The 12,409-nt window shown below is 38.4% G+C and overlaps 1 protein-coding gene across 2 annotated transcripts in view; it reads left to right on the plus strand.

The window, feature by feature from the left end:
- Positions 1-12,409, plus strand: part of crybg1a (crystallin beta-gamma domain containing 1a) — a 49,387-nt gene that overhangs the window by 26,818 nt on the left and 10,160 nt on the right. For both annotated transcript variants that reach the window (XM_051133004.1, XM_051133005.1), the window contains 8 exons: positions 2,310-3,493; positions 5,187-9,216; positions 9,816-9,854; positions 10,003-10,121; positions 10,215-10,389; positions 10,556-10,695; positions 11,374-11,500; positions 11,598-11,633. In XM_051133004.1, the coding sequence (XP_050988961.1) occupies positions 2,310-3,493; positions 5,187-9,216; positions 9,816-9,854; positions 10,003-10,121; positions 10,215-10,389; positions 10,556-10,695; positions 11,374-11,500; positions 11,598-11,633 (5,850 nt within the window). The remainder of the gene's footprint in view (positions 1-2,309; positions 3,494-5,186; positions 9,217-9,815; positions 9,855-10,002; positions 10,122-10,214; positions 10,390-10,555; positions 10,696-11,373; positions 11,501-11,597; positions 11,634-12,409) is intronic.

A 12,409-nucleotide genomic window follows, 5' to 3' on the forward strand; every position in this document is an offset into this window, starting at 1 on the left:
CGGCTGATTCAAAATGATTCAGTGATTTTTAATGTCGCGTCGCAGTACATTGCTGCTTTTAAACGTGCCGCTAAAGTCATGCCGGTTTATTTTTAAGTATGATTTTTTTCGATTTTGATTGCTTATTGTAATAAAATATGTCCTCGTTTTATATGCTGCAGCCATGATTTAAAAAAGTCATCAACACTGAATATAAAAGTCAACAACAATACAAGTCGTTTACATCTCTCGGCTGAAAACGTTACATTAAGGTATCTTTCTAGTATTTTATTTGTTAAATGTTATGCCATTCTGGTGTTTAAAGTAACTTTTTTTCACCGCAACAGTCAAATCTAAAAGAAACGATTCCCAAGTTCATTCTTGTTTTGTGAACCGATTCTTTAAAATGTATCGACTCCAAAGAATGATTCGTTCAGGATTCGGACATTTCTAAAGTTAGTAGGTGGAGGAAGAGACAGGGAGGTACGTGTTATAGAGAGAACCGCTTCTTAGAGGAGAAGATCATCTATTATTAACGGGGAATTCGCCAGGTATGAGGTTAGTCATTTTCACCTCGCCTTTTTTTATATGCAAATTTTTTTCATAACGGATAACTGCCGCGGGTGTATGAAATTTATGTTCTTGTCAACGTGGCGCTGTTAATATTTAGGTTTATATATCTTAAAAATGGGCCATATGCTCCTTAGACTTAATTACTTAAATGCATTTCATGTGTTTTTCTGTTTATTTTAAATTATATTTAGAATTTACACTTAAAAAGTGACTGATGCTAGTGGTTACATTTTTATTTAAATAGCATTTGCTGTAAATGTATTATTTTGTTGGATACAATCTTACCAAGGTGTAAGTACCGTTATGAATCTAAAGGCTATAATGTTTGATTAGGGTTCTGTGCTGACTTGAATATTCTTTTGAGGTGCTTCCTCTTGTTCTTGGGTGACTTTATATTCTTTCACATCATTTGTTCTTTCAGTGCTCGCCAAGTCTGGGTTGGTCTCACGTTAAGATTTTTAAATCCACAAATTGCAAAGAAGATGTTTTGGGACTTGTCTCAAGTTGTTCTGAGACATTTTACATAATTTCTGTAATGAATGCGTGTGGCTATCTTATGTTAAATCCCTTAATACTATAACTAAGGTTATGCAATTTATATCTAATTAAGAGTTATCATGAATAACTGAACTTGAAGCAGTAAGCCTTGCGGTCTAGATAGAGTCATGCAGGAAGTTCTGCTCGCACGTGGGGGGAAACAAATATCAGTTACCATAGCTACTATTCTGTCTGTTGGGTAAATAAAGATGAACAACCAATAATGAAGTTGAATAAAGAAGCAAAAAACAAGAGAATCTGAAAATTATGGAAATGACTCTTTACTTGGAATTTTTTGAATAAGTAAATAGTAAATCAGTTGATGGCAGAAGAAATACAGAAATACACTGCACTCTTATTTTTTTGTGTATTGCCCTCTGGTGTTATTTTACCAATATAATTTATTATAATTTAGCCTGTGGAACTAAAATGCACTACCAGTCAAAAGTTTTTGAACTGTAAGATTTTTAATGTTTTAAAGAAGTCTCTTCTGCTCACCAAGCCTGCATTTATTTGATCCAAAGTACAACAAAAACAGTAAAATGTAAAAATATTTTTACTATTTAAAATAACTGCTTTCTATTTGAATATATTTTAAAATGTAATTTATTCTTGTGATATTAAAGCTGAATTTTTAGCATCATTACTCCAGTCACATGATCCCTCAGAAATCATTCTAATATTCTGATTCCCTGCTCAAAAAAGCATTTGTTATTATATTATTATTATTATTATTATGTTGAAAATAGCTGAGTAGAATTTTTTTTCAGTTTTTTTTCAATGAATAGAAAGTTCAGAGGAACAGCTTTTATCTGAAATACAAATCTTTTGTAACATTATAAATGGTTTGTAATCACTTTTGATCTATTTAAAGCGTAATAATAATATTAATAATAATAAATGTTTCTTAAACAGCAAATCAGCATATTAGAATGATTTCTGAAGGATCATGTGACACACTGAAGACTGGAGTAATGATGCTGAAAATGTAGCTTTGTTCACAGGAATAAATTACATATTAAAATATATTCAAATAGAAAACAGTTATTTTACATAGTAAAAATATTTCAAAGTTTTACAGTTTTTTCTGTACTTGCATACTTCTGTATGCAACCCCTTCAGCACAGCCACAAGTGCTGAAATTTAATAATAATTTTACAGTTGAGATCTGTATTTATAGAGGTCTTCTTACCTGTTTTTTCCCTTTTTTGTTCTCGCAGAGTTCTGAGGAGAAGGGTGTTCTGAACCGTATTGGAAGCTTTTTCGGTCGGAAGAAAAAAAGCAGAACCACATCGGATGACAGGGATGAAAATTTGTCGCCGGAGGCAAACAGCCCAACCAGGCACTCAGGATCAGGGGAAGTGAGAAGGACTCAACACAAAGAGTTTGAAGATTCAGTGTTTGACCCGGAGAATAGAAGTCCCAGTGCTTGTAGCGTAGCATCCGTTGTTGCAGATGGAGGAGACCTGCCTTTTGCCGACAGCGGCAGCAGTGGACGAGGGAGTGTAAAAGAGGTGGAAGTGATCAAGGTGAGCAGGGTTGAAACCTCCAGCAACAAGTGGAGCGAGAATCTGGTGGAGGAGGTGAATAAGAAGCTCAAGGTGTACCTGGAGGAGACAACAGATACAACAATAAAAAAATGTTCAGACGTTCCTATACACACCCCTGACACGCCAAAGTCCCCCGCCGTCTCAAGCGAGACGGAGAGTAAAAAGACAGTTTTGAAAACTACCATCACAGGTGGTGGGACTTACACAGCGCTGGTTGGGGTAACTCTGGGATCACAGTCCAGAAACACATCATCCTCTGATATTCAGCCTGGAGAACCGACAGACATGGGGAAGAAAAACAGCGGCAAGCGAAAATCGCACAAACTAAGCCATCAAGAAGGCAAAAATGAGCTTCTCGCCCCAACGAACACCACTTCCCCTGAGGCAGAGGAGAGGTCAATGCAATCATCTCCCTCACCTGGTCAAGTACACAGAGCCGTGTGGGCGGAAACTCACCTGACAGAGGAGGAGAGTGAGAGCTTTATTACTGACTCACTTTCTTCTACAGAACCTGCTCCGGCCAGCCCAGCCGAGAGTTACTCTGCCCTCGGTGCAGCTCCTAGCAACACTCCTGCTCTTTCGCAAGCTGCAGAGCCAGCCATCCTTACCATACATGCTTCAAAACCACCAGAGGAGGAAACTCGAGACAATCTTATTCCTAAACACCTGCAAGATGAGAACAATGAACAGAAACGCAGAAGCTTGAAACTGTCACAGAGTGAGAAAGTCTTTGCTAAAAGAGTGTTTGTTGGTTCTCAGTCAAGCCTAGACGGGGAAGAACAAGCTGAAACGGAGACTCAAAGTGAGACTAACTTGGATATAACGCAGAATGTACAGCAGGTTAAGGTGAAAATGTAAGTACCCTTGTGTTGTGTTTGTGTGTCTGTGTTGGGTTACTGAGCAGCGAGGTCTTTGTTCAGTCTGTACAGTGCAGATTGCTATGTGCAATATGATACTTGGGTTCCCATGATTTTGAGCATGAGATGAACAATGACTCTTAGATCTTTCCATAGATTTAGGTTTCTGTTGTGTGTGTATATATATATATATATATATATATGTGTGTGTGTGTGTGTGTGTGTATACAGTATACTGTTCAAAGGTTTGGGGTTGATTTCCATAATGGTTTTTGATGCTCACTAAAACTGCATTTATTTGATCAAAACTTAATCAAAACAGTAAAATATTATTACAGTTTAAAATAGCTGTTGTTCTGTTTGAATATATTTCAAAATGTAATTTATTCCTGTGATGCAAAGCTGAATTTACAGCAGCCATTCAGGGTCCAGTCTTTGGTGTCACATGATGCTTCAGAAATAATTCTAATAGTCGGATTTAATGCTCAAGTAAAAGAAGAAAAGATTTTATATAAATATTATATATATATATATATATATATATATATATATATATATATATATAATATACATAGTGCCTTATAGTAATTAATCATATTCCAAAAATGAAGTACATTTTATTACATTTTAAAATACATGTAATCAGACTACAGGAATCAGTACACAAGTCGTTGGAAGGTTTTTGTCTTTAATGTGTTTACATTAATATGTACAAATTCGTGTTGATTCCCAACTTTTGTTGTCAGCCAAACCTTTTTGTTGTAATATATTTTCTTGAAGTACCTTATGAGATTTTAAGGTAATAAGTTAATAACATTTGCATGTTCACGTTTCTCTGACATTGGTTAATGGTCACATGACATGCAGGTAAACATATAAAATATTTCATCTTTTTTAGTAGGTTTTTTTTTTATTTGTCTGCTGTTTCTTTTATTATATCAGTTTGGTAGAATATTATCCTATTTAAATCAGTGTTAAATGAGTTAAGTCACTAGTAATCTAAAAGTAATCAAAATATGGAAATATATATAGATATATATTGCAATGTTGAAAGTGGTTGGGCTGCTTAAAAAAATAGATCTAAGAATAGATATAATTATAAATGAGTGTTGTCTAATGTTGAAAAACTGCTGTCTTAGTGTAATATGATTTGATTATCTCGTTCATCATCATAACATCATGTACAGCTGTGATAAAAGTTAATTACCACCTGTACAGTGGAAATTATGTGATCACTTCGCTTTCTGTAGCAGCTTTTCATTGTGTTATTTTGTCTTGTATGATTCGATCTTTACTTCACACAAAATGAATTTACCTAAATAACTCTGTGCAAGTTCACCTGTGCTTAATCAGCCCTTTTTAGCTGAGTAATCTAAAAAAATCTACACAATTCATTGACACATCATTGTTCTCATGGTTAAAAGTTCAAGCAGTTTAAGTTGTGTGTAATGATGATGTCAAGGACAGAAATGCAGCCAAACATGTTCATAAGAAGTAATCTGAAATCATTTGAGCTCAGGAAATGTGCGTCTATGGGATGGTTTGAACATGAGAAGTCTGTGTTTTTTCACACTTGAAGAATTCAGATTATTTCTCATTAATGTGATGCATGCTGTTGAAAGCATATGAATGCATGGATCCTCCCTTACTTGTCTCTTTACATTGCTGTTGCTCTTATGTCTCTCCGCAGATTACCAAACCTCAAAAGTGTGAGTGTCAAGCAGACCAATCGACAGACAAACAAGTCAGTAGGAGATTGTGCTGTTTTCGTGCAAGAGCAGCCTCCTGGTGGGGATGTAGAGACCCCCTTTGAATCTTCAACAGAAAATAGAGACGCTACAGACGTTGCTGAGGAATTTTATTTCCCAGAAATGCCAGTTAATAAAGTAACATTGAATACTGTGATGAGCAGTCATCAAAACTCATCTGTGCCATCCAAACGTACGAACAGAGCCGTCAGTGGACCAAATGGGGCTGTTAAAGCAAAGAGCCCTCCACCACAAGTTGCCCCTAAAACAAAAGCTGTAATATCTCGCATTAAAAGCCTCTCTGAGGCATCAAAGATAGATGTGCCTCCGGTACGGAGGCTTTCGCAGAAGCAGACAGATCAAAAAGAGATTAAATCTCCAACAGAAAAGGACCAATCTGTTACACCTAATAAACCAACTGACATCAAGATGGGAGTTCCCAAGAAAACCCCACCAGAGGTTCAAACAAAACCAAAGAAAGTGGTGGAGGTCATTACAGTGTATAGTGTTTCTCCAGAAGCTGAAAGACAGATGTCCACCAAACGTCAGAATGAGGCAGGATCAATAAGCCCAGAGCGGAAAATGTCACCGACTAAGAAAGTGGAAGACAGGAATGTTTTTGACACCTCACCAACAACAAAAACTTCTCAATCCGCTAAAGAACAGATCACTCTTTCAAAGCCTAAAAGAGAACGAATTCTAAAACATTCACTTTCTGCTGATAAATCCCCATCTTCAGCAGAGAATTGTGGTTCACCAAAATCTAACACTGAATTCAAAGCATTTAAAGATATCCAAAAGTCAAAAACACAGCCAACAGTTGCCACCGACAGAAGTCCAACATCAAAGAGTAGTTTTTCATATTTGAAGAGTAAAGCAAAATCAGGTGACAAAACCGAGGCAAAACTTTCTTCCTCACCGCCTGGCACGGATCAATCAGAGCAGAACGCTGAAAAGGAGAAGCCAGCGAACGAAACCCAGCTGAGTGGGCCAAAGAGCCCAAAAAAATTCATGACTGATGTGTCACCAACAAGAAGGAAGCTGCCACGAACAACACCATTGAGCCCTCTGAAACAGCCCTCAGATGGAGAAGTTGCCCACGGAGAAAGTGAGTCACATGAATCAACCTCACTGCCACTCAAGCCAGAGAGAAATGAGTCATCACTGGTTAACGGTCCTGTTGCCAATGGCAAATGTTCCAAATGTGATCAAGCTGCTACTGTCAGGGTATCGCCAGAGCTCAAATTAAAAAGCCCTGTCAAGGAGGTGGATGATTTACAGTCAGGAACTCCACGTCTCAAAAGTCCCACTAAAGTCAAACCCAGGAAAGAGTTTAGGAAGGCGGAGCCAACTGCAGCTCCAGATTCAAAAACAGACAAAGGCGAGAAAGTGACAAGTTTGTCCGTCACACCCACAGCTACTTCCAAATCTGATGCACTAGAATCAGAAGCCATTTCTGCAAATGAAAATTGTGATGCTGCTGAGACCAAAGTCACACCAGATGTGTCACTTTCAGAAAACTATGCTTTAGAAACCAATCAACAGACAGAACCAAATCTATCAGTTTCATCAGACCCACATGTGCAAGTTGCATCAGATAAACAGCCAGATGTTGCTAAAACAGATGAAATTTCCGCAACATCCAAGACAGCTGAACAATCAAAAGCCTTTTCTGAAACAAATGGTGAGAAATCTGGTGCTTCTGAGACCAAAGTCACACTGGATTTGTCTTCAGAAAAGAACAGTTCACATTTGGAAGAACAGACAGAGTCAGATCTACCAGACATACATGTCCAAGATATACCAAATCAGTCACAGAAATCAGTCACAGAAAAGCAGATTATTGAGTTCAAGAAAGAGAAATGTGACCTTTCCAAAGAAAATGAAAGTTCCTCAATAGCTGAGACGGACCATTACACAACCAGTGATCTGAGCACTCAAGGTAATTGTACTTCTGAAGTGAAGGGTGAAAAATCTGGTCCTGCTGAAACCACAGTCAAACTAGATGTGTCGCTTTCGGAAAACAACAATTTGCAATTCGTAAAACGACAGACTGAATCAAATGCACCAGATTCGTCAGAGTCACATGTACAGATTACGCCAGATAAGCAGTCAGATGTTGTCCAAGAACAGGTTCTTGGATTCGAGAAAGAGATATGTGCCCTTTCAAAGGCAGATGAAGTTTCCGAAATACCCAAGACAGCTAAAGAATCAAAAGCCTCTCTTGAAACAAAGGATGAAAAATCTGGGGCTGCTGAAGCCAAAGTAAAACTGGATGTGTCGCTTTCAGAAAAGAGCTATTCTCACTCAGAAAAAGAAAAGTCAGATCTACCAGTTTCAACAGATGTGCCGCTTGCATCGAATGAGTTGCTGGATGTCAAAGAGAAGCCCCGTAGTCCTTCTCAGGAGCAAACCAGTCAGGTCATTTCAAAGAACTTATCTGAGACAACCCAGAAGACTCAGATCAAAGAGCACAGTGTGAATTCAGATTTAAAACAACCAAAAACAACTACACAACTAGATAAAAAAGTTAAAAGTGAAGAAGAAAGTGGTAAACACAAAGTATCAGAGAAGCAACCGGTTCAGTCTGGAGACTCGAGTAAAACAAACCCAGAGTGTCTCAAAAAGAATGAATTAAATAAGTTAAAGCATGCTGATGAGGCACCAGTAGGAGTAATCACGCCTCCAGAGCCTGCTTCTAAACCTTTTCAAAAAGGTGATCAGACTTTAAATCAACAATTTGCATCCGTTAAAATAACAGATAAACTGACTTCCAAAGTGGACCGAAAGAGTGAAGTCCAAATTAAAAATACGGAGTCCAACCTAAAGGTCAAGGAACCTAGAATGACCAAAGATAAAATACCAGTTACTAACTTAGGAAAGCTGAAACCACTAACTGACCAAAGTGTTCTCCAGTTTACATCTCAGAATCTTCCATTGGACCCCAAAAGCCAGTCACAAAATAGCAAGGCACCATCTAGTTGGTTAGACGTGGACCAAAGTTATGAGAAGAAGAAAACTGCGAGACGTATGGATTGTTCTGCAAGTGATGACAATCTGCTTGACACTTCTGATGACTTTGAGGATTTCATTCGGAACATCAAGGAGAACTGTTCCCCGTTCTCTTTGCCACCAAGAAAGCATGGGCAGAGCAAGATGCCGTCACCTCCTTTTGCTATGCCTGCCATTAAAGAAGATCATTTTGAGAAGGTATTTGACCCGGAACAGTTCCAGTTTGGAACAAGAAAAACTTTAGGACCTAAAGACCCCTCTCCAGCCATGATGATCAAGAAGAAAAATGACGAGGCAAAAGCCAACCCGTCATCTAAACGTTCTGAGGACCGCCTTCTTTATACAGGTCTCGCATCTAGACGTGAACAAGACAAAGCTAAACAGGTCACCGAGGAGAAAACTGATGGAGAAAAACAGAACACTGAAGGCTCTGGAAAACTGCCCTCAAGATTGGAAAGAATGTCAATCATCTCAAACCTCGTGAACTCCCCGAACGCGGCAAGAAAAGCCAGAACTGAACCAAGCTCTCTCATTAATGGCATTCAGTCACCCATATCACCACCACCAGAGGTGGTGCCAATTTCAGGAGAACGAAAGGACATATCCCATGCTGTCATTGCTGCAAAAGAGGGGGTTGGGGATTTGCCAGATGCCAATGTAAAAGCAGGACCTGGTGATTCAGTAAAGAGTCCATCCACAGCTCCACCTCTTCCAACATTCTCAGAAGTCAAGCTGCCTGGCCTCTTGGAAAAATTCATGAATAAAGGCAAAGAAGCTAGCACCATCAGCCAGCAAGAGCCTGACACTGGCCCTGTCCCTGCACTGGACTTGAATCTCACTTCCAACAAATTTAATTCAAGCATGGGACTGCAAGGCATTTCAGGATTAACATCTCCGTCCAACAATACTCAGCAGATTCCACTGCCCACACCCACCATGCTCTCACCAACATACGCAGAAGTAAGAAAGATGTTACTACCAAATGTGACCATGGACCAGTCAAAATTGAGATTTATACATAATCCAAAAACTTAATAAATAAGCTTTCCATTGATGTATGGTTTGTTAGGATAGAACAGTATTTGGTCATAGATACAACTATTTGAAAATCTGGAATCTGAGGGTGCAAAAAAAAATAAAAATACTTAGAAAAACGCCTTTAAAGTTGTCCAAATTAAGTTCTGAGCAATGCATATTACTTATCAACAAAATTAAGTTTTGATATATTTAAGGTAGGAAATGTACAAAATATCTTCATGGAACATTTTGACCCATACAATGTATTTTTGGCTATTGCTACAAATATACCCACGCAACTTATGATTGGTTTTGTGGACCAGGGTCACAAATGTCCACTGTTTCAGTCTTTTATAAGTATAAATTTTGTAAGTCTTTTCTTTAAGACACAAGAGGAATGTTAAGCCCTCCAGGGCTCAGTTTTTATAGGTACCACTGATCACAGTTTCTCAAAGTAGTTTTAAAAATGTCATCAATATTCATGTCAAAAAGTTTATAATGAAAATAATGTTTAAATATTAACTAAAGTTTTTGCTTTGTAGACATCAGGTGTCAGAGGCTTCCACAAACGCCCTGGAAAGGTATTGTAAAACTGATCAGTATTTATAGTAATACCATACATTTATTTAGTACAGCTAGTTTATTGTTACTTTCCTTTACTGCTTCAAATAAGAAAGAAAAAACAGTTTAACACATTTATGCAGAGTGTTACAATATTGTTGCTTGCAGATTGTGATATATCAACAACCTCAGTTTGGAGGAGAGGGCTACGAGATTTTCAGAGATGTAGAGGATGCCACATCCCTAAACCTCTCTCCGTTCATTTCCGTAAAGGTTGTTAGAGGATGGTAAGAACAGTCACTTCCTTCTATTCAGAGTGTGACAAATCTTGTGACATTTGAAAGTGCAGGGTTGCTAATGGTTATGTTTGTCTTGTCCAGCTGGCTGCTGTATGAAAAGCCCGGCTTCCAGGGCCGGTCAGTTGCTTTAGAGGAGGGGTCAACAGAGATTGCAAATGAGTGGGCGGAGACAGAACCAAGTGGGGAAGTGGGGCCCAACGGCTTGCCACTCCCAACCACACCCATGGTTATTGGCTCCATTAGGCTTGTATTAAGGGTGAGTCTAAAATCATGCATCACATGCATGAACATTTGACCTCAGTATTCTGTCAATCTGTCGGAGTACTCAAAGAACTGAAGTAAAAACATGTATTGCAATTAAAACACAAGAATGCATTCATGCTTTGATTTTTTGCTAACTTGCTTTAGTATTTTCCTCTCAGGACTACAGCACACCAAAAATCGACTTGTTCACAGAGTTGAACGGGATGGGCAGAGTGTCTTCATTCTGCGATGACACCATAGAGACCTGTTCATTTGGTATTCCTCAGAGTACTGGGTCCATTAGGGTTCACAATGGAGTGTAAGTGAACTTCTAATCTTACATAAATGCTTACGGGATCTGATAGTGAAGCGATTTAAAACTTGGTTGTGCAACATTTTGTGTTAACATTTATTTGCAATTCCACAACTTTATGATGTTTTACCCTAGTGATAAAATAATTTAATATACACTACTTACACTATACACTACTAAAGTTTAGGGGTGAGATTTTATTGTTTTTCAAAGAAGTCTCTTGTGCTAACAAAGGCTGCAAAACAGTAAGATTGTGCAATGAATAGAAGGTTCAAATGAAATAGAAATGTTATAAATGTCTTTACTGTCACTTTTGAAAACATAAAAAATCTTACAGATCCCAATACTGCATGGGAGCAAAACTTTTTTCTCAGAGCTAAAATAAGATATGAAAGACACAAGCCTCATATTTGTCCTTATTGCATGAACAAGTGGAAAGTTTTGAGGTTAAAGCATGTGACCTTTGATTGGAGTTGAAAGACTCTGAAAGAGAAAGAGTCTGTGTGTCTGTTGGAATGTTGTTTTCTTGTTGTTCCGTGTTGGATGGCAATGGCATTTGCAAAATATTTTGGCATGCTAACTTCAAGAAGCATGATTTTAAATTACAAAACGAAAGTTGTCTTATATCAGGTTCTAAAATCCTTTTAGATCCACAATATTCTCACTGTAGTTGTGTGTTTGTAGATGGCTCGTCTTTAGTGACCCAGGTTTTCAGGGTCTTCTGGCTGTCTTGGAGGAAGGAGTATATCCCTGCCCTCAGGACTGGGGCTTTCCCACCCCCTTTGTCGGATCACTGCGGCCCTTGAAAATGGTAATTACATACCACTCACTTTCACACACTCATTCTGTCATATAACATAATGTATGAACAGAGGTTTATATGTAATTGTTCCTTTTGCTTTTCACAGGGCGAAATTAAGGTGGAAAATCCCAATGAAACTAAGGTGAGCTTTACATGTTAAATCAGGTGTAGTTCAGCTTACTGAGAAAAACGCAACATCCAAAGACTAATTTGCACATTTAGTCAAAGACATTCTGTACAGCCTGGAATTATAGGTACCTGTTGGTGCAGGTAGTCTCAACCAGATTGAGCATGCCCAGAGGCGGGGTTTGTTCTTATTCTTTGCTTGCACAGCCCGTGCCAGTGTTTGTTCTTTTGATTTCTGAGCCGTGAAAGAGCAGCGGCATTGTGTCTGACAGTCAGAGCAGTCAAAGTTTTGGCAGAACATGTTTCTCACAGCAGAGGCATGTGATGCCATAATGGTTTAATTATAATCACTACTTATAAGAAGCAGTCGGATAGTTATGATGGTCCAGGGAAGCTGGCTTAGTTTGAGTGAACTGAACCTTACAGGGCTTTACTTGGCAAAGTTCCTGTCATTCCTGAGCTCGTCTTGCTGGGCTCTGAGCGCAGTATACAGGACATGAGTCGGCTTTCCTGAGGCTCACAGACACTGGGGGAAGAATTTCCAGAATTCAGAATATTCTGCCCACAAGTGTGCGCACACATAAACACACCCCAGTCAAACACTGATCATGTCATGACGTTTTTCATGACGTTTTTTTTTTTTTCATGAGAATTAAACAGAGGTATTTATGTCATACATTTAAAATTTAATTCATATGAAATCTGTGTAATGTAAATGGAAGCCCACCACTGCATAAAAAATAAAGAAGGTAATTGCAAGTCTCAAAATTGCGAGTTTACACCTCACAATTC

The sequence above is a fragment of the Labeo rohita genome, chromosome 17 (assembly GCF_022985175.1).
Source record: "Labeo rohita strain BAU-BD-2019 chromosome 17, IGBB_LRoh.1.0, whole genome shotgun sequence".
Taxonomy (NCBI): Eukaryota; Metazoa; Chordata; class Actinopteri; order Cypriniformes; family Cyprinidae; genus Labeo; species Labeo rohita.